The 22,714-nt window shown below is 49.1% G+C and overlaps 1 protein-coding gene across 1 annotated transcript in view; it reads left to right on the plus strand.

Annotated features, from left to right (window-relative positions):
- The window catches only part of mgat4b (alpha-1,3-mannosyl-glycoprotein 4-beta-N-acetylglucosaminyltransferase B), a 406,613-nt gene that overhangs the window by 264,438 nt on the left and 119,461 nt on the right, over positions 1-22,714 (plus strand). The window contains exon 6 of the mRNA XM_070877144.1: positions 7,610-7,723. Within this exon, the coding sequence (XP_070733245.1) occupies positions 7,610-7,723 (114 nt within the window). The remainder of the gene's footprint in view (positions 1-7,609; positions 7,724-22,714) is intronic.

Here is a 22,714-nt window from a genome sequence, read left to right on the forward strand (position 1 = left end):
GCATAGATTTAAAGTTATGGTAAGAGGATATGAGAACGTTTTTCACCCAGAGGGTGGTGGGGGTCTGGAACTCACGGCCTGAAAGGGTGGTAGAGGCAGAAACCCTCACCACATTTAAAAAGTACTTGGATGTGCACTTGAAGTGCCGTAACCTACAGGGCTATGGACCAAGAGTTGGAGAGTGGGATTAGGCTGGTGCGGGCACGATGGGCCGAAATGGCCTTCTTCCGTGCTGTAAATCTCTATGATTCTCTGAAACTTAGAAATGTACGGTGTGCAAAATTGGACACAAGACTCCTGTTGAGACCTAACCAGTGTTTTATAAAGGTTTAGCACAACTTCCTTGCTTTCATTCCCTCAATGTATACACCAAGGAATCTGAACGCTTTTTTTAACAGCCTTATCAACATCCTGCCACCTTGAAAGGTTTCTGTACGCAAATCTGAGCCTGTGATTATATATTGCCTGTAATGCTCAACATGCAGCTTAATGTCTGACTCACAAGCCGCAGATGATCTGTGAATAATTAAACCGTTTGCTTAGTGTACATATCCATTGCAGTTCATGTGCCACACTTAACTGTCACACTTCAGTGTCACACTTCTTGTATGCACATGTCTTGCACGCAGATTGTTCAAATTCTTCCAGTGCAATTTGACTGATATTCGGAATCTTTAATCTGTATTTTTCCCAGATAATTGATGTGAAAATTTATTCATGATGATTTCGTTTTATTAATTGCAATAAGTCACATTTAAATATCTTTGAAAGAAGATGAACTAAATCGTTCAAACTATTTTTCCAAATATTTTATCTGGTTTTTTTTCCCCCTCAACCTTTATAAAGTAATGTTTCTATTTGTGCATTTGAGATGATAAACCTTGCTTATAAAATTGTTAATTTACACCCTATCCAGACTTTTGTTTCTTGTCTGCTCTCGTTTCTTGTCTGCTCCCTCCGGTGGATGTAAAAGATCCCATGGCACTATTTTGAAGAAGAGCAGGGAAGTTCTCCCCGGTGTCCTGGGGCCAATATTTATCCCTCAACCAACATCACTAAAGCAGATTATCTGGTCTTATCACATTGCTGTGTGTGGGAGCTTGCTATGTGCAAATTGGCTGCTGTGTTTCCTACATTACAACAGTGATTACACTTCAAAAAGTACTTCATTGGTTGTAAAGCGCTTTGACACATCCAGGGGTCGTGAAAGGCGCTATATAAATGCAAGTCTTCTTAACTTGTCCTATTACCATATCCTTTTGCCTCGCACCTTCATCCCTTTTGTCTCTTAATCTCTCCTGCCTTCCACCCTATCACAGAACTTCCCAAGTCCCGATCACCAAGCACCCACTGTGCTCGCTGACTTACATTGGCTCCCGGTTAAGCAACGCCTCAATTTCAAAATTCTCATCCTTGTTTTCAAATTTGTCCGTGGCCTTCCCCTCCCTGTCTCTGTAATCTCCTCCAACGTCACAAAGCCCCCGAGATGTCTGCGCTCCTCTAATTCTGCCCTCCTGAGCATCCCTGATTATAATCGCTCAACCATCGGTGGCCGTGCTTTCTGTTGCCTGGGCCCCAAGCTCTGGAACTCCCTCCCTAAACCTCTCTTTCCTCCTTCAAGACGCTCATTAAAACCGACCTCTTTGACCGAACTTTTGGTCACCTGCGCTAATTTACATAAGAACATAAGAATTAGGAACAGGAGTAGGCCATCTAGCCCCTCGAGCCTGCTCCGCCATTCAACAAGATCATGGCTGATCTGGCCGTGGACTCAGCTCCACTTACCCGCCCACTCCCCGTAACCCTAAATTCCCTTATTGGTTAAAAATCTATCTATCTGTGACTTGAATACATTCAATGAGCTAGCCTCAACTGCTTCCTTGGGCAGAGAATTCCACAGATTCACAATCCTCTGGGAGAAGAAATTCCTTCTCAACTCGGTTTTAAATTGGCTCCCCCGTATTTTGAGGCTGTGCCCCCTAGTTCTAGTCTCCCCGACCAGTGGAAACAACCTCTCTGCCTCTATCTTGTCTATCCCTTTCATTATTTTAAATGTTTCTATAAGATCACCCCTCATCCTTCTGAAATCCAACGAGTAAAGACCCAATCTACTCAATCTATCATCATAAGGTAACCCCCTCATCTCTGGAATTAGCCTAGTGAATCGTCTCTGTACCCTCTCCAAAGCTAGTATATCCTTCCTTAAGTAAGGTGACCAAAATTGCACGCAGTACTCCAGGTGCGGCCTCACCAATACCCTATACAGTTGCAGAAGGACCTCCCTGCTTTTGTACTCCATCCCTCTCGCAATGAAGGCCAACATTCCATTCGCCTTCCTGATTACCTGCTGCACCTGCAAACTAACTTTTTGGGATTCATGCACAAGGACCCCCAGGTCCCTCTGCACCGCAACATGTTGTAATTTCTCCCCATTCAAATAATATTCCCTTTTACTGTTTTTTTTCCCAGGGTGGATGACCTCACACTTTCCGACATTGTATTCCATTTGCCAAACCTTAGCCCATTCGTTTAACCTATCTAAATCCCTTTGCAGCCTCTGTGTGTCCTCTACACAACCCGCTTTCCCACTAATCTTTGTGTCATCTGCAAATTTTGTGACACTACACTCTGTCCCCTCTTCCAGGTCATCTATGTATATTGTAAACAGTTGTGGTCCTAGCACCGATCCCTGTGGCACACCACTAACCACCGATTTCCAACCCGAAAAGGACCCATTTATCCCAACTCTCTGCTTTCTGTTAGCCAGCCAATTCTCTATCCATGCGAATACATTTCCTCTGACTCCGCGTACCTTTATCTTCTGCAGTAACCTTTTGTGTGGCACCTTATCGCATGCCTTTGAAAATCTAAATACACCACATCCATCGGTACACCTCTATCCACCATGCTAGTTATATCCTCAAAAGAATTCCAGTAAATTAGTTAAACATGATTTCCCCTTCATGAATCCATGCTGTGTCTGCTTGATTGCACTATTCCTATCTAGATGTCCCGCTATTTCTTCCTTAGTGATAGTTTCAAGCATTTTCCCCACTACAGATGTTAAACTAACCGGCCTATAGTTACCTGCCTTTTGTCTGCCCCCTTTTTTAAACAGAGGTCTTACATCAGCTGCTTTCCAATCTGCTGGTACCTCTCCAGAGTCCAGAGAATTTTGGTAGATTATAACGAATGCATCTGCTATAACTTCCGCCATCTCTTTTAATACCCTGGGATGCATTTCATCAGGACCAGGGGACGTGTCTACCTTGAGTCCCATTAGCCTGTCCAGCACTACCCCCCTAGTGATAGTGATTGTCTCAAGGTCCTCCCTTCCCACATTCCTGTGACCAGCAATTTTTGGCATGGTTTTTGTGTCTTCCACTGTGAAGACCGAAGCAAAATAATTGTTTAAGGTCTCAGCCATTTCCACATTTCCCATTATTAAATCCCCCTTCTCATCTTCTAAGGGACCAACATTTACTTTAGTCACTCTTTTCCGTTTTATATATCGGTAAAAGCTTTTACTATCCGTTTTTATGTTTTGCGCAAGTTTACTTTCGTAATCTATCTTTCCTTTCTTTATTGCTTTCTTAGTCATTCGTTGCTGTCGTTTAAAATTTTCCCAATCTTCTATTTTCCCACTAACCTTGGCCACCTTATACGCATTGGTTTTTAATTTGATACTCTCCTTTATTTCCTTGGTTATCCACGGCTGGTTATCCCTTCTCTGTACTGCCCTTCTTTTTCACTTGAATATATTTTTGTTGAGCACTATGAAAGGGCTCCTTAAAAGTCCTCCACTGTTCCTCACTTGTGCCACCGTTTAGTCTGTGTTTTCAGTCTACTTTAGCCAACTCTGCCCTCATCCCACTGTAGTCCCCTTTGTTTAAGCATAGTACGCTCGTTTGAGACACTACTTCCTCACCCTCAATCTGTATTACAAATTCAACCATACTGTGATCACTCATTCCGAGAGGATCTTTTACTAGGAGATCGTTTATTATTCCTGTCTCATTACACAGGACCAGATCTAAGATGGCTTGCTCCCTTGTAGGTTTTGTAACATACTGTTCTAAGAAACAATCCCGTGTGCATTCTATGAATTCCTCCTCCAGGCTATCCCGTGCGATTTGATTTGACCAATCGAAATGTAGGTTAAAATCCCCCATGATTACTGCCGTTCCTTTTTCACATGCCTCCATTATTCCCTTGATTATTGCCCGCCCCACCGTGAAGTTATTATTTGGGGGCCTATAAACTACGCCCACCAGTGACTTTTTCTCCTTACTATCTCTAATCTCCACCCACAATGATTCAACATTTTGTTCATTAGAGCCAATATTGTCTCTCACAACTGCCCTGATATCATCCTTTATTAACCTCTTTTCCCTTCTTGTCTATCTTTCCGAATCGTCAGATACCCCTGTATGTTTAATTCCCAGTCTTGGCCACCCTGCAACCACGTTTCTGTAATGGCCACCAAATCATACCCATTTGTAATGATTTGTGCCGTCAATTCATTTACTTTATTTCTAATGCTGCGTGCGTTTAGGTAGAGTTTTTTAATACTAGTTTTTAAACCATGATTTTTAGTTTTGACCCCTCCTGCCGCCCCTTTATATTCAGTGGCCCATTTTGTTTTTTGCCTTGGGTTTCTCTGCCCTCCACTTTTACTCATCTCCTTTCTGTCTTTTGCTTTTGTCTCCTTTTTGTTTCCCTCTGTCTCCCTGCATTGGTTCCCATCCCCCTGCCATATTAGTTTAACTCCTCCCCAACAGCACGAGCAAACACTCCCCCGAGGACATTGGTTCCCATTGGTTTCGACCTATGCGGCTCGGTGTCGAATTTTCTATTTCACAACACTCCTGTGAAGCACTTTGGGACGTTTCACTACGTTAAAGGCGCTATATAAATACAGTTTGTTGTTCATTCCTCCCCTCCCTCCTTTCCCTGCCCCTGCACTCACTTAAAACCTGTTACATCTCGAAGCTTTCCAGATCTGACGAAGGGTCATCGACCTGAAACGTTAACCCGGTTTCTCTCTCCACAGATGCTGCCCGACCCGCTGAGTATTTCCGTTATTTTCTGTTTCTATTTCAGATTTCCAGCTTCCGTATTTTGCTTTTGTTATAAAGTTATCTTTTGCCTCATGTTGTTGATGTCTGATGTGAAGGTCCTCGGCCTCTCTCAAATGCTTGGACTTGCAGTTGTTTCTTCGACCGACAACTTTCTGCCATCTGTCGGAAGATGGCACAGTCTGAGCATAAGCCTAATTTGCTGACGATACAAAGATGGGCGGGAAAGCAAGGACACAAAGAATCTGCAAATGGATATAGACAGGCTCAGTGAGTGGACAACAATTTGGCAGATGGATTATAGGCCCCAAGTTTCCACATGATTTGCTCCTGATTTTTTAGGAGCAACTGGTGTGGAACGGAGTATCTTAGAAATCAGAATTCTCGTCATTTAGTTTGCTCCAGTTCTCGTCAGTTAGAACAGTTTCACTTTGGAACAGAATTTTTTTTTCAAAAGGAGGCGTGTCCGGCCACTTACGCCTGTTTTCAAAGTTTCGTCAGTGAAAACTTACTCCAAACTAACTTAGAATGGAGTAAGGGAAGATTTTTGTACGCTCGAAAAAAACCTTGTCTACACTTTAGAAAATCAGGCGTAGGTTACAAATCAGGCGTAGGGAATGGTGGGGGGGGTTTAAAGGGAAGTTTACAAACATTAAACACTTCAGTTTTACAAATAAAGAGCCATCATCAATAATAAATGATAAATACATCAATAAATCAACCAATAAATCAATCAAAAAAAATTAATAAGAAATAATTTTTTAAAAAATCAATAAATAAAAAAATTTCTACTTACCGACTGCAGCACCCACCGGGAGCCCTCCAACAGCATGCTGGGATGCTCCCCCCCCCCCCCCCAGTGTGTCTCTGTCAGTGTCTCTATCTCTCTGTCTGTCTGTGTGTGTCTCTCATTCTCTGTCTGTCAGTGTCTGTGTTTCTGACAGCGAGGGGAGGGGGAGGAGGGAGGGAGGGAGGGGGGGGAGAAGGGGGAGAAGGGGATAAAGGGGAGATGGGGGGCGAGAAAGGAGATGGGGGGGAAGGAGATGGGGGGGGAAAAAAGATTGGTGGGGGGGGGGGGAAGGAGAAGGGGGAGGGAGGCTGAACGGACCGGGCCCGAGACTTCGGGCAGGGCCCGTCCCCAGCACCAGATTTACAGGTAGGTGGCGTTGGGTCGGGTCGGTCCGGTCCGGGGGCGGAGGGGGGAGAGCGGGAGTCGGGTCCGGTCTGGGGGCGGGGTAGCGGGAGTCGGGTCAGTGTTGGGTCCGGTCTGGAGGCGGGGGGCGGGAAGCGGGAGTCGAGTCGGGTCGGGAGGAAGCAGGAGCTGGCCGTGGGAGGAGCCTTATTCACGCAGCCCCAGTGAGGCCATTGGGCCAGGGCTAGGGGCTGCGTGCTTCGGGCCCCTCCCACACAGTTTGGCGCCTGGAGCTACTGCACTTGCGTGCCGACTGTAGCGCGCATGTGCAGAGGTCCCGGCACTGTTTTCAGCGCAGGGACCTGGCTCCGCCCCCCCACAGCTCGTGCTGCGCTGCGCCGAGGCCAGAAGACCTGCAGGGAGGTGGAGAATACAGAGGGTTTTTTTAGGCGCATTTTGTGGCACGAAAAACGGGCGTCCAGGTCGGGACTGCGCCGTTCTCGGCGCGGCTCGAAACTTGGGCCCATAATGTGGGAAAATGTCACCTTATCCACTTTGGTCGGGAAAATAAAAAAGCAAATTATAATTTAAATGGGGAGAAATTACAAAGTGCTGCAGTACAGAGGGACCTGGAGGTCCTTGTACATGAAACACAAAAAGTTAGTATGCAGGTACAGCAAGTGATCAGGAAGGCCAATGGAATCTTGGCCTTTATTGCAAGGGGGGCTAGAGTATAAAAGCAGGGAAGTCCTGCTACAACTGTACAGGGTATTGGTGAGGCCACACCTGGAGTACTGCGTACAGTTCTGGTCTCCGTATTTAAGGAGGGATATACTTGCATTGGAGGCAATTCAGAGAAGGTTCACTTGGTTGATTCCGGAGATGAAGGGGTTGTCATATGAAGAAAGGTTGAGCAGGTTGGGCCTGTACTCATTGGAGTTTAGAAGAATGAGAGGTGATCTTATTGAAACGTATAAGATAATGAGGGGGCTTGACAGGGTAGATGCAGAGAAGATGTTTCCCCTCGTGGGGGGAATCTAGAACTAGGGGCATAGTTTCAGAATAAGGGGTCGCCCACTTAAAACGGAGATGAGGAGGAATTTCTTCTCTCAGAGGGTCGTGAATCTTTGGAATTCTCTGCTCCAGAGAGCTGTGGAGGCTGGGCTATTGAATGTATTTAAGGTGGAGATCGACAGATTTTTGAACGTTAAAGGAGTCAAGGGTTATGGGGAGCGGGCAGGGAAGTGGAGCTGAGTCCATGATCAGATCAGCAGGCGGAGCAGGCTCGAGGGGCTGAATGGCTGACTCCTGCTCCTATTTCTTATGTTCTTATGTAATTCTTTCTGTGCAGATCAACCTTTCATTGTTGTATTTTTTTCTCATTTCTTTTGCTCTGCAGATTTCCAAATGAAATTAGGTCGGGTCTGCTCGAGGTTATCGCCCCCTCAGTGAACTACTATCCTGACTTCTCCCGTCTGAAGGAAACCTTTGGCGATCCCAAAGAACGGGTCAGGTAAATCCTGCTGCGAAGCCCATCAATTGATTGAGTTTGTGCTGCCATATGCTTATAAGTAAATACAGGTGCAGCGTCGAAAATCCGGAATGTTCCGGAATCCGGACTCTGGGACGATCGTTGGCAGGGTCGTCCGGAATCCGTAAAATGTTCCGGAATACAGACCTGTTGACCTCGGGGTCTCCTATCTGGAAATATCCAAACCTGGGCTCGGGTGTTTCCGGATTTGTGATGTCAGAAAGACGATCGAAAGTCCAGAAAAATCCGGAACGGCCTGGGTCCCGAGGGTTCCGGATTCGCGACACTGTCCCTGTACAACTGATTTATATCTGCCACCGTTGGCTAGCATTCAAACTCTACTCCTCAATTATGTTACGGTTCAGTCACTTTGAAATTCCTGCACGATGAGGATTCCCAATGTGGGTCAAAGCCATTCTAACTCCGCAACAGTAAGAGGTTCGCTGCTCACAATGTGGTCTCCTCTGCATTGGTGAGACCAAGCGTAGATTGGGTGACCGCTTTGTGGAGCACCTCCGTTCAGTCCGTGAGTGTGACCCTGAGCTTCCGGTCGCCTGTCATTTAAATTCCCCGCTCCACTCCCACTCTGACCTCTCCGTCCTTGGCCTCCTACACTGTTCCAACGCAGCTCAACGCAAGCTCGAGGAACAGAACCTCATCTTTCGTTTAGGCACTTTACAGCCTTGTGGCCTCAACATCGAGTTCAACAATTTCAGACCACAACCTCTGACCACTTTGTTCAGATGCCAGCTGTTGATGATTCTGCCATTCCCTTTTACACCCTCTCAAACCCATCTTTTGTTTCTTAACTTGTCCCATTACCCTCTCCTTTCGCCTCGCGCCATCATCCCTTTTGTCTCTAATCTCTCCTGCCTTCCACCTAATCACAGACCTTCCCTTTTGTTCTTTCCTCCCCTCCCCCTACCCCGGCACTCGCTTAAACACCTGTCACAACTCTAACCTTCTTCCGGTTCTGACGAAGGTTCACCGACCCGAAATGTTAACTCTCTTTCTTGCTCCAGAGATGCTGCCTGACCTGCTGGGTGTTTCCAGCATTTTCTGTTTTTATTTTAGTAAGAAATTTACTTTAGTTAGTCGTTGGAGCACTGAGACAATGTGTAAGAAAGAAAATAACTCTGGTTTATATCGTGACGTTCATATCCTCGGGATTCACGGGCAGTGAATTTTTATGAAGTGCAATCAATGTTGTTTATTTAGGCAGACAATCATTTTGAGCAGCGCAAGGTCCTTCAAACAGCGAAGAGATAATTCACCAGTGAAGGGTTTTCCATTAACTCTCGTTACTCTTTGGGGTAATCAGAGGTAAGGTCAACTAAGACTTTAAACTAATGAGCATTAAAACAAAAAGGGGCCAAAATTGCCTTCCACCCCAACCTTTCGTATTTTGTGCCGGGGAAATTCAGCTCTTTGCTTATTTTTTTGGAGCGGGGGCGAGTCGGAACGGCGGTCGCTCCGAGTCACCAGCGCCGCGCTGATGTGTCACAACGTCCCTGCCCTTCAGTTAAAGGGCAGGGCCGCTGTGAACTCTGCAGCCACTTTAGTGGCAAACACTGGGCCCCCAGGGAGGGTTTCGGCCGGGCCCAGCGGCCTGTCACCCAAGCGGGGGTCATCATAGGCAGTCCCTTGAAATCGAAGCAGACTTGCTTTCCACTCTAAAAGTGAGTTCTCAGGTGACTAAATAGTGCAATACGGGAATCACCGTCTCTGTCACAGCTGGGACAAATAGTCGTTGAGGGAAGGGGAGGGTGGGACTGGTTTGCCACACGCTCCTTCCGCTGTCTGCGCTTGATTTCTGCATGCTCTCGGCGATGAGACTCGAGGTGCTCAGCGCCCTCCCGGATGCACTTCCTCCACTTAGGGTGGTCTTTGGGCCAGGGACTCCCAGGTGTCAGTGGGGATGTTGCACTTTATCAGGGAGGCTTTGAGGGTGTCCCTATAACGTTTCTTCTGCCCACCTAAGGCTCGTTTGCCGTGAAGGAGTTCCGAGTACAGCGCTTGCTTTGGGAGTCTTGTGTCGGGCATTTGGACAATGTGGCCCTGCCCAGCGGAGCTGATCGAGTGTGGTCAGTGCTTCGATGCTGGGGATGTTGGCCTGGTCGAGGACGCTGACGTTGGTGCATCTGTCTTCCCAGGGGATTTGCAGGATCTTGCAGAGGCAGCGCAGGTGGTATTTCTCCAGCGATTTCACCCCAATAAGGGGGTGCCGGGGCTGCCTGTTGTCGGCGCAGCCGAACCCTCGGCCACCATTGTCGGGGTGACCTGGCAGTCGGCCGACAATTGAAATAAAATGGCGGCCACGGTAGTGCGCCCTCCCCTTTAAGGGCGGACGTGCCGCCCAGCCACAAGAAGCTTCCTGCCGGGGAGAAGCGGTCGGGGGCACCGAGCGGCAGCCGATCCCCTCCCGCGGGGAAATTCCCCTCGCAAGCCGGAAAGGGGGGTTGCCGCTGGGCGGTAAGGGGTCGGCGCGCGCCCGACGCGGCGGGAAGATGGCGGGGACGGTCCCGGATTCCACTGCAAAAATAAAGGAGGGCAATTTTTTAAAATGGCAGCCGGTCTACGCCGATCGAGCGGTGAATCCTCTTTGAGGCGATCACGGCCCGTAGAGACCCAAAAGGTTTACGGACAGATTCATACGACCTTTAAGTCAGCAATGCAACTTGAGATTCAGAATGGTCACGTTCTTCTGCTTTGGGGGACTGAAAGGGTTAATCTTCCATCGACATTGCACAGTATTTACAACACAGAAACAGGCCATTGGGCCCCACGCTCCGTGCTGGGGTTTATGCTCCACACCAGCCCCCTCCCACCCCTCTCCATCTCACCCCATCACCATAACCTTCTATTCTTTTCTCCCTCATGTGTTTAACCAGCTTCCCCTTAAATGCATCGATACTATTCGCCTCAACCCCTCCCTGTGGCAGCGAGTTCCACATTCTCACCGCTCTCTGGGTAAAGAAGTTTCTCCTGAATTCCCCATTGGGTTTATTACTGACTGTCTGATATTGATGGCCCCTAGTTCTGGTCTCCCCCACAGGGGGAAACATCTTCTCTACATCTACCCGATCAAATTCTTTCTTAAACTTGAAGACCTCTATCATCTTCTTTCGTATGTAGTAGCAAAGTAAAGCAAGCGCTCTACTCGGAACTCCTTCACGGCAAACGAGTTAAAGGTGGGCAGAGAAAACGTTTCAAGGACACCCTCAAAGCCTCCCTGATAAAGTGCAACATCCCCACCGACTCCCGGGAGTCCCTGGCCAAAGACCGCCCTAAGTGGAGGAAGAGCATCCGGGAGGGCGCTGAGCACCTCGAGTCTCGTCGCCGAGAGCATGCAGAAACCAAGCGCAGGCAGCGGAAGGAGCGTGCGGCAAACCAGTCCCACCCTCCCCTTCCCTCAACCACTGTCTGTCCCACCTGTGACAGGGACTGTGGCTCTCGTATTGGGCTGTTCAGCCACCTGAGGACTCGGGGTTTCACCCCGGCTCGTTAGCTCACGAGTTTCCCATCCTACCGCCACGAGAGGTGAACAACGCCTCTCTTCGCACTGCGCCCCTGACGCAGGGCCCAGATGTCCAAACTTCCTTCCCAAATGCAAACTATTCCCGGCCGGTAACTTTCCCGCCCCGCTTCCGTTTTCACCCCGAAAACAGAAAATCCTAAAACCCAGCCTTGAGTCTGCACGACCGGGTGCGATCAAACACGACTGCTAAATCAGAGGGGTGTTTTTGTCATGGTTTACCTCTGCGCCACAAAGGAAACGTTCAAAGCTTGGTGTGGAGGGACGATGACAGCCTTCTCATGGCCCACCCTGTTACACGATCTTAACTCTGTGATCACAACTAATATCTCTCACAGGAAACCGAACTTGTTAAATTGATCTCCCGGTGATACAGGTGCAACGTCTCGAATACGGAGTTCCGGAATCCGGACTCCGGGACGATTTATGGCAGGGTGGTCCGAAATCCGTAAAAGGTTCCGGAATCCGGACTGGATGACCCCGCCGACCCCTCAGGCCTCGCCCGCCTCGTCGCCCTTACCTCGGGGCCTCCTCACCGGCCAGCCCGAACAGCTCCTCAGCTCCTTGGCAGGTTCCCTCCCCCCGCACCGCCCCCCCCCCCCCACTTGCACCGACGTTCCGAAATCCGGAGATACCCAAACCTGGGCTCGGGTGTTTCCGGATTTGTGATGTCAGAAACACATTCCAAAGTCCGGTAAAACACAAAATCCAGAACGGCCTTGGTCCCGAGGGTTCCGGACTCTGGATGCTGCACGTGTCGTAGTAAACCAGTCAAATCAAAGACCTGTATCGGGTCACCTTTCAGTCTTTTCTTTTCTAGATAACAGTGCCCCAGACATTGTTCTTTGGTGGCCTGGTCTGTCTTGCGGACTATCTCCTCGAACTTACTAAAATTACTGGCCATGTGCCTTGCTGGTGCACAAATGAGCTTCCAGTAATTGTCTGTTCTCTCGCAGTCTCCCACAGCTTTTCAAGGCCGAGCTCACCAGCTGTTCAAGCTGTAACCTCGCCACTTATCTGCACGAAAGTACGTCGCCTCAGTTAGCCGGCTGATGCAATGCCTTTCGAACTTGGTCAACCTCCCCAGTATGCCTTCTGCACAGTAACAGTTCTGTGTTGCGTCCTTTCGAACCAGACTGTTCACAACCTTGGTGTCATATTTGTCCCTGAAATGAGTGTCAGACCACATATCCGCGGCATAACTAAAACTGCCTTTTCCCACCTCCGTAACATCGCCAGTCTTCGCCCCTGCCTCAGCTCTTCTGGTGCTGAAACCCTCATTGTTACCTTTGTTACCCCTCGACTTGACTACTCCAACGCATTCCTGGCTGGCCTCCCACATTTTACATTACGTAAACTAGAGATGATCCAAAACTCGGCAGCCCCGTGTCCTAACTCGTACCAAGTCCCGCTCACCCATCACCCCCTGTGCTCGCTGACCTACATTGGCTCCTGGTTAAGCAATGCCTAGATTTCAAAATCCATATCCTTGTTTGCACATCCCTCCAAGGCCTTGCCCCTCCCTATCTCTGTAATCTCCTCCAGCCCTACAATCCCACGAGTTCTCTGTGCTCCTCTAATTCTGCCCTCTTGAGCATCCCTGATTATAATCACTCAACCATCGGTGGCCGTGCCTTCATCTGCCTGGGCCCCAAGCTCTGGAACTCCCTCCCTAAACCTCTCCGCCTCTCTGCCTCTCTTTCCCCCTTTAAGACGCTTATTAAAACCTACCTCTTTCACCAAATATTTGGTCTTACGCCATAATTTCTTCTTATGTGGCTCGGTGTCAAATTTATCTGTTTTGTCTTATAACACTGGTGTGAAGCGCCTCGGGACGTTTTATGCGTTAAAGGCGCTATATAACTAAAAGTTGTTGTTGTTGTGGTAAACACACTGATCCAGTTTTGGCTCATTAAGTAACCCACAGTTTCCACACCATCCTTTTAGTTTTCTATAAAACTGGTATTTAAGGTTCATATGTCGTTCGGCAATTAATCGTTTTGATGTGGTTGGTTCTTGGGTAAATGTTGATTGGGGAGAACTCCCTGCTGCTCTTCAAAATAGTGCCACGGGATCTTTTACAACCTCACGAGAGAGCAGACGGGGCTGTGGTTTAACGTCTCATCCGACTGCCCCTCCGACAGTGCAGCACTCCCTCAGTACTGCCCCTCCGACAGTGCGGCGCTCCCTCAGTACTGCCCCTCCGACAGTGCGGCGCTCCCTCAGTACTGCCCCTCCAACAGTGCGGCACTCCCTCAGTACTGCCCCTCCGACAGTGCAGCACTCCCTCAGTACTGCCCCTCCGACAGTGCGGCGCTCCCTCAGTACTGCCCCTCCGATGGTGCGGCACTCCCTCAGTACTGCCCCTCCGACAGTGCGGGGCACCGTCACTACTGCCCCTCCGACAGTGCAGCGCTCCCTCAGTACTGCCCCTCCGACAGTGCGGGGCACCGTCACTACTGCCCCTCCGACAGTGCAGCGCTCCCTCAGTACTGACAGTTTGACAGTGCAGCACTCCCTCAGTACTGTCCCTCCGACAGTGCAGTGCTCCCTCAGTACTGCCCCTCCGACAGTGCAGCACTCCCTCAGTGCTGCCCCTCCGACAGTACATCGCTTCCTCAGTGCTGCCCCTCCGACAGTGCGGCGCTCTCTCAGTGCTGCCCCTCCGACAGTGCGGCGTTCCCTCAGTACTGCCCCTCCGACAGTGCAGCGCTCCCTCAGTACTGCCCCTCCGACAGTCCAATACTCCCTTAGTACTGCCCCTCCGACAGTGCAGCGCTCCCTCAGTACTGCACTGGGAGAGTCATCCTGGATTAAGGCTCAAGTCTCTGGAGCGAAGAACTGAGGGAGTTCCGCATTGCCAGAGGTGCTGTCTTTCAGGTCGGACGTTAAACCGAGACCCTGTCTGTCTTTTCGGGTGAATGTAAAAGATCCCACGGCACTATTTTGAAGAAGGTACGCGGAGTCAGAGGAAATGTATTAGCATGGATAGAGAATTGGCTGGCTAACAGAAAGCAGAGAGTCGGGATAAATGGGTCCTTTTCGGGTTGGAAATCGGTGGTTAGTGGTGTGCCACAGGGATCGGTGCTGGGACCACAACTGTTTACAATATACATAGATGACCTGGAAGAGGGGACAGAGTGTAGTGTAACAAAATTTGCAGATGACACAAAGATTAGTGGGAAAACGGGTTGTGTAGAGGACACAGAGAAGCTGCAAAGAGATTTAGATAGGTTAAGCGAATGGGCTAAGGTTTGGCAGATGGAATACAATGTCGGAAAATGTGAGGTCATCCACCTTGGAAAAAAAAACAGTAAAAGGGAATATTATTTGAATGGGGAGAAATTACAACATGCTGTGCATGAATCCCAAAAAGTTAGTTTGCAGGTGCAGCAGGTAATCAGGAAGGCGAATGGAATGTTGGCCTTCATTGCGACAGGGATGGAGTACAAAAGCAGGGAGGTCCTGCTGCAACTGTATAGGGTATTGGTGAGGCTGCACCTGGAGTACTGCGAGCAGTTTTGGTCACCTTACTTAAGGAAGGATATACTAGCCTTGGAGAGGGTACAGAGATGATTCACTAGGCTGATTCCGGAGATGAGGGGGTTACCTTATGATGATAGATTGAGTAGACTGGGTCTTTACTCGTTGGATTTCAGAAGGATGAGGGGTGATCTTATAGAAACATTTAAAATAATGAAAGGGATAGACAAGATAGAGGCAGAGAGGTTGTTCCCACTGGTTGTGGAGACTAGAACTAGGGGGCACAGCCTCAAAATACGGGAGAGCCAATTTAAAACCGAGTTGAGAAGGAATTTCTTCTCCCAGAGGGTTGTGAATCTGTGGAATTCTCTGCCCAAGGAAGCAGTTGAGGCTAGCTCATTGAATGTATTCAAGTCACAGATAGATAGATTTTTAACCAATAAGGGAATTAAGGGTTACGGGGAGCGGGCGGGTAAGTGGAGCTGAGTCCACGGCCAGATCAGCCATGATCTTGTTGAATGGCGGAGCAGGCTCGAGGGGCTAGATGGCCTACTCCTGTTCCTAATTCTTATGTTCTTATTATGTTCTTGTGTTATGAGTTATCCCCGGTGTCCTGGCCAATATTTATCCCTTAACATCATAAAAAAAAGATTATCTGGTTATTATAATATTGCTGTTTGTGGGAGCTTGCTGTGCACAAACTGGCTGCTGCGTTTCCCACATTACACATTGCAACAGACTGCATTTCAAAAGGACTTAATTGGCTGTAAAGCGCTTTGGGACATCCGGTGGTCGTGAAAGGCGCTATATAAATGCAAGTCTTTCTTTTCTTTTTCTGACTCAAGATGCGAGATTGCTACATACTGAGTCACGGCTGACTGGAACCTAGCAGATTGATTACATTCCTGAGATGTTTCATCAAATCTCTTTTGAAAGGAGCAGCATGGTATTGTGAGAGACCATTCAGTCGCCCGTTATTCTTTGATGTGAAAGAAAAGCATCTTCAGTCTGGATAAACTTCAAAAAGCATCGCTCCCATCCTCGCCGCTTCATTTTACATTGCGCCGAACTTGTCTTTGGTGTTCTGACAGAATATCTGCCGGTCTTCAGGAGCATTAAATGCACCAATGCATGTAGAATTGGCTCTTCAGTCTCAAACCTGCCAGCTGTTCTTTCTTGCAGGATTCATTGTGCGTTCAAAGAGTGCTCGGCTCAGAGTAATAGCGATTTCTGTTGTTCAGATTCCACAAGTTGCAATTAGCTAGTGCACTGTAGCTGTGGCATTGGAAGCAGAGAGAAATGTTTTGTTGTATTTCAAAGATAAAACATTTTTCATTCATTTCTCCCGTCCCTCCCCTCCCTGCAACTTTCTTCAATTTTCTCCCCTCCTTTCCTGAGGACGGTTTCCCTCGCCGGGAGAGGTACATCACGCAGCAGTTTACGGTCATTCGGCCCATCGTGTCCGCACCGGCCACCAAAGAGCTCTCCAGCCTAATCCCACTTTCCAGCTATTGTCGGTGGTTAAGAAGGCATACGGAATGCTTGCCTTTATTAGCCGAGGCATAGAGTACAAGAGCAGGGAGGTGACCAGAACTGCATGCAATACTCTAGCTGTGGCCTGAAAAATGTTTTATACAGTTCAAGCACAACCCTGTAGGTTACGGCACTTCAGGTGCACATCCAAGTACTTTTTAAATGTGGTGAGAGTTCCTGCCTCTACCACCCTTTCAGGCCGTGAGTTCCAGACCCCCACCACCCTCTGGGTGAAGACATTTCTCCTTATCTCCCCTCTAATCCTTATAACAATTGCTTTAAATCGATGCCCCCTGGTTATTGACCCCTCTGCTAAGGGCAATAGGTCCTTCCTATCCACTCTATCTAAGCCCCTCATAATTTTATACACCTCAAGTAAGTCTCCCCTCAGCCTCCTCTGTTCCAAAGAAAACAAACCCAGCCTATCCAATCTTTCCACATCGTTAAAATTCTCCAGTCCAGGCAACATCTCCTCTACACCCTCTCTAGTGCAAACACATCTTACCTGTAATGTGGTGACCAGAACTGCACGCAGTACTCCAGCTGTGGCCTAACTGGTGTTTTATACAGTTCAAGCATAACCCCCCTGCTCTTGTATTCCAAGCCTCGGCTAATAAAGGCCTTCCTAACCACCTGGCCTGCTACTTTCAGGGATCTGTGGACATGCACTCCAAGGTCCCCCTGTTCCTCTACACTTCTCAGTGTACTACCATTTATTGTGTATTGCCTTGTTAGCCCTCCCCAAATGCATTACCTCACACTTATCCGGATTGAATTCCATTTGCCACTGTTCTGCCCACCTGACCAGTACATTGATATCTTCCTGTAGTCCGCAGCTTTCTTCTTTATTATCAACCACACAGCCAATTTTTGTATCATCTGCAAACTTCTTAATCATACCCCCTACATTCAAGTCTAAATCATTGATATAGACCACAAAAAGGAAGGGACCCAGTACTGAGCCCTGCGGAACCCCACTGGATACAGCCTTCCAGTCACAAAAACACCCATTGACCATTACCCTTTGCTTCCTGCCTCTGAGCCAATTTTGAATCCAACTTGTCACTTTCCCTTGGGTCCCATGGGCTTTTACTTTTCTGACCAGCTTGCCATGTGTGACCTCGCCAAAAGCCTTGCTAAAATCCATGCAGCCGACATCAAACGTGCTACCCTCATTGACTCTCCTTGTTTGCTCCTCAAAATGCTGTCATGTTAGTCACACACAATCTTCTCTTAACAAATCCATGATAATTGTCCTTGATTAATCAGTGTCTTTCTAAATGACGATTTATCCTGCCCTTCAGAGTTTTTCCAATAATTTTCCCACCACTGAGGTTAGGCTGACTGGCCTGTAATTACTCGGTCTATCCCTTTCTCCCTTTTTAAACAAAGGTACAGCGTTAGCAGTCCTCTGGCACTACATCTGTGGCCAGAGAGGATTGGAAAATGATGGTCAGAGCCTCTGCTATTTCCTCTCTTGCTTCTCTTAATGGCCTGAGATATATTTCATCCAGTCCTGGGGATTTATCTACTTTCAAAGATGCTATACCCCTTAATACTTCTCCTTTCACTATGTTTATCTGATCTAATATTTCACATTCCTCCTCCTTAACTACAATGCCTGCATCGTCCCTCTATTTTGTGAAAACAGATGCAAAGTATTCATTAAAAACCATACCCACATCTTCTGCCTCCACACAGATTACCTTGTTGGTCTCTAATAGGCCCCACTCTTTCTTTAGTTATCCTGTTGCTCTTTATGTATTCATCAAACATCTTTGGGCCTTCCTTTGATTTTACTTGCCAATATGTATTCATGCCCACTCTTTTTTCTTTCCTAATTTCCTTTTTAATTTCACCCTTGCACTTTCTATACTCTTGGGTTTCTGCAGTATTTACATCTCGGTATCTGACATAAGCTTCCCTTTTTTGCCTTATCCTACCCTGTATGCCCCTCGACATCCAGGGGGCTCGAGATTTGGGAGTCCCACCCTTTTTTATTTGTGGGCACATATTTGCTCTGCACCCTCGCTATCTCCTCCTTGAATGCCTGCCACTGCTCTGACACTGATTTACCACCAAGTAGCCGTTTCCAGACCACTTTTGCTCAATCACATCTCAACTCGGCAAAATTGGCTTATCCCCAATTTGGTTTTCTTTGTTCATGGGATGTGGACATTTATTGCCCATCCCTCCTTGCCCTTGAGTGTCTCGCTGGGCCATTCCAGAGGGCAGTTAAGAGTCAACCCCATTGCTGTGGGTCTGGAGTCACATATAGGCCAGACCGGGTAAGGGCGGCAGATCTCCTTCCCTGAAGGACATTAGTGAACCAGATGGGTTTCACACCGGTGATTACATGGTGACCATTACTTGATGCTAGGATACTAAAGGGCCGAAAATGCCCCCCACGCCCCCACCCCTCTCGACGAAAAAGTGGTGCACTCACCAGTTTAGTAGTTTTTTCTCTGCCACAATCCATGGGGCGGAGACTTGAGAGATATTCAGCTGTCTGTTTCTTTTTTTGGGTCAGGCGGACATACCGTTGGGTCGGGTCGGGTCGGCCATCGCTCCAAGTCATCGGCACCGCGCTGACGCATCACAACGTCCCTCCCCTTCAGTTAAAGGGGAGGACCGCTGTGAGCTCTGCACTGAGTTAAGTTGGCCACCAGGGAGGGTGTCAGCCGGGCCAGCGGCCTGGTGCCCAAGAGGGGAGTGGCAGGCGGCTCGGCCAAACCTGCGGCCACCATTGTCAGGCCGACTTTGGACAATTAAAGTAAAGTGGAGGCGCCGACAGCGCGACCTCCCCTTTAAGGGCGGGCGTGTCGCCCAGGCACACTCACACCTTCCTGCCGGGGAAAGCTATCGGGGGCACCGGCCGATGGTGGCACCGCTCCGCGGGGCAATTTCCCATGGGGGGGTCAGAACGGGGATCGGCACCGGCCGGAGTGGGGTCAGCCCGTGCCCGGCGGGTGGCAGCGCGGACAGTGCAGAAACCCGTTCCCGATGCTCTCGGCCCAGAGGCAGTTTCGGGCAGGTCCGCCCAGCTGTTCGCCCCCCGTGGGTATGGTCTATCCGCTCCGTGACCGCCTCTATGGGCCTTAACCAGGGCTCAATCTCGCCTCTAGGACTTGAGAATTCCCCCAGTGCTGATGGCCCTTAGTTACCGCATCCCATTGGCCTTTGTATGTCGACTTGGACATCATAGGAACAGGGGCAGGCCATTCAGCACCTCGAGCCGTTGCACCATTCAATTAGATCACGGCTGATCTGTACCTTAACTCCATCTACCTGCCTTGGTTTCGTAACCTTTAACACCCTTACCCAACAAAAATCTACAGGTTGTACCTCCTTTATCCGGCACCCTTGGGACCTGACCTGTGCTGACTAAGAGATTTTGCTGGATGAGGGGAGGTCAGTGGCCCAAGGGGCGGGGGGGGGAGGAGGAGGTCAGCGCCCCGGGCAGGCCTGAAGTGTCGGCGGGCCCCAAAGTCAGGGTGGAGGTTGGCCGCGTTCTGCGCCCCCAGCCACCGGAAGCATGTCGGACAAGGGGTGGTGCCGGATAACGAAGGTCCAACCTGTATCAATATCAGTTTCAATTGACCCACCATCCCAGCTTTTTGGGGGAGAGAGTTCCAGATTCCTACCACCCTTTGTGTGAAGAAGCATGTCCTGACATCACCCATGAATGGCCTGGCTCTAATTTGCATAACCCTTAATAAAAATCCCAACAAAAATCTTTATCAATCTCAGTTTTGAAATTTTCAAATCCTTTAATCATCATAAACACTTCAATGAGATATTATGTTAGTGGTTTTGATGCTATTGCGCGGATCGCTTGGCCACGTTAGAGCGCGGTTAAGTGTCGTCTGCTTTGGTGTGACACTAGAGTCACGTGAAGGCCGGAACGGGTAGGGGTGGCCAGCTTCCTTCCCTAGTTTTAGCCGTGGGTCAGTGTCAGCAGGTTGTGGGTTCAAATCCCACTCCAGGGACTTGAGCACATAAATCTAGGCTGACACTCCAATACAGTACTGAGGGAGCTCCGCACTGTCGGAGGGGCAGTACTGAGGGAGCGCCGCACTGTCGGAGGGGCAGTACTGAGGGAGCGCCGCACTGTCGGAGGGGCAGTACTGAGGGAGTGCTGCACTGCCAGAGGTGCTGTCTTTCGGATGAGTCATTAAACCGAGGCCCCGTCTGTCCTCACAGGTGGATATAAAAGATCCCATGGCCGTTATTTCGAAGAAGAGCAGGGGAGTTATCCCCAGTGTCCTGGGGCCAATATTTATCCCTCCATCAACATCAGTAAAACAGATTATCTGATCATTATCACATTGCTGTGTGTGGGAGCTTGCTGTGCGCAAATTAGCTGCTGCGTTTCCCACATTACAACAGTGACTACACTCCAAAAGTACTCATTGGCTGTAAAGCGCTTTGAGACGTTTGGTGGTCGTGAAAGGCGCTATATAAATGTAAGTCTTTCTTTCTTAAAGAGAAATGAACCAGGTGGGTTTTTGCGACAATCTGACAGTTTCATGGTCAGTCAATGATACCAGTTTTTTATTTTCAGATATTTTTAAAAACTGGATTCAGATTCCCAAACTGCAATGGTGGTATTTACATCGCGCTCTCGGGATTACAGTGACCTAACCACTGCCCTACCGTGCCCACCACTTCTGTTTCATCATCATAGGCAGTCCCTCGAAACGAGATGACTTGCTTCCACACCAATAAAAGGATGAGTTCACAGGTGTTTCAATGAAGGACCCGAACTACATCCTGAAGGGTGGAAGATGCCTGTGTGTGGATTTTTTTTAACGTGGGGTGACCGTTGCACACCAGCCACCACACGGGGCTTGACAGAGCGAGGTCTTGGTCCAGTGGCAAGGGTTGAACCAGGATGACTGGAGACCTGCTCTGCTGCATGGACCTAGTGCGTACACATTTCGCAGTGTGGGCTGGCCCGTGCTGCCTCTGGGCTCCTGGCCCTGAACTCGATCCTCCCCTGGGCCCCGATCACGTCCCTCTACAGTCTCTCGCCGCTCCTTCGTCCCGACCTCCTGCTGTGTCTGCCCACCGACCTGGACCTTGATGACGTCACTCTTCACAGCCGTCGCCCTCCTGCACCAGCTCGCGTTGTACCTTGTAGTGGCATGTTGCCCATGGCCGCCACTCAACGCTCCTTTTATGGCCCTGGCCTGCGAGGGAACCACTCCTGTTTATACTTCCACCCACTGCTTTTCCTATCGAGCTAATTCCCCTTCACATGTTCTCCAGTGTAACTGAAGGTGGATTTTCATTTGAAAAATGAAAAATGCTGCACCAAAAACAGACTCAGTTAATCATTTATCAATGGCTTTTAAAAAAATCTTGAGTATTGAGTTGTTAATAAAAGCAACAACTGGCTTTTATATAGGGTCAGTCAATTTGACCCCCCCCCCCCCCCCCCCCCCCGGCCATTCCGAGAGAAGGGAGAGTGCCAAACAGTGGCACAAAGCTGGGAGAGATGAACGACAGAATGGTGGAAAAGGGATAATCTCTCTGGGTCTTTTAAGGTGGGCGATGATCGAGGTCACAAGGCAAGAAGGGTATAAGCCAAGATGGTGATGGTCAGGAAGGCTTGGCAGTGGTGAGGGCCTGGGGAGAGGTGGCTGCTTTTCATCGATCAAGGTGATCAGTACTTGGCACTCACGTGTGTCGTGAATATTGCCTGCTGCATTTCAGCCCGAACCTTGGTCATGCAGAGTGGAACTGTACTTACAGGGGCAGCCACAGAGTGGGACTCTTCTCTCGTGGGCAATCCCTCGGAGTCGAGGATGACTTGCTTCCGCACTAAAAATGAGTTCTCAGATGACTGATGAGTCCAATGCGGGACCTACAGTCTCTATCACAGGTGGGGCAGACGGTGGTTGGAGGGACGGGTGGGTGGGGTGCCTGGTTTGCCACACGCTCCTTCCGCTGCCTGCGCTTGGCTTCAGCTTGCTCTCGGCGACGAGACTCGAGGTGCTCGGCACCCTCCCGGATGCTCTTCCTCCACTTTGGGCAGTCTTGGGCCAGGGATTCCCAGGTGCCGGTGGGGATGTTGCATTTTATCAAGGAGGCTTTGAGGGTGTCCTTGAAACGTGTCCTCTGCCCACCTGGGATTGTACTGAGAGAGACTCCACAGAGAGAGTCACGACTGTACTGAGAGACTGCATGGTTGCCCGATCAGGTCTCTGTGAAGTGCCTTGTGTCGTTGCCGGGGCTGTACAAAGGCAAGCTGTTATTATAATTGGGCTGTTTCATTATCGGAGCTGATGTGAATGGATTTGTGCAGTGGCCTATTGGTTGTCCTCTTGCAAAATGTTTTAAAACCATTCTCTGCTATTGCAATCTGTCGTCTTACTATCAGTTACCCTTGGGGCGGGGCGGGGCGTGGCAGGGAGGGG

This window comes from Pristiophorus japonicus, chromosome 4 (assembly GCF_044704955.1).
Source record: "Pristiophorus japonicus isolate sPriJap1 chromosome 4, sPriJap1.hap1, whole genome shotgun sequence".
In the NCBI taxonomy this organism is placed as follows: Eukaryota; Metazoa; Chordata; class Chondrichthyes; family Pristiophoridae; genus Pristiophorus; species Pristiophorus japonicus.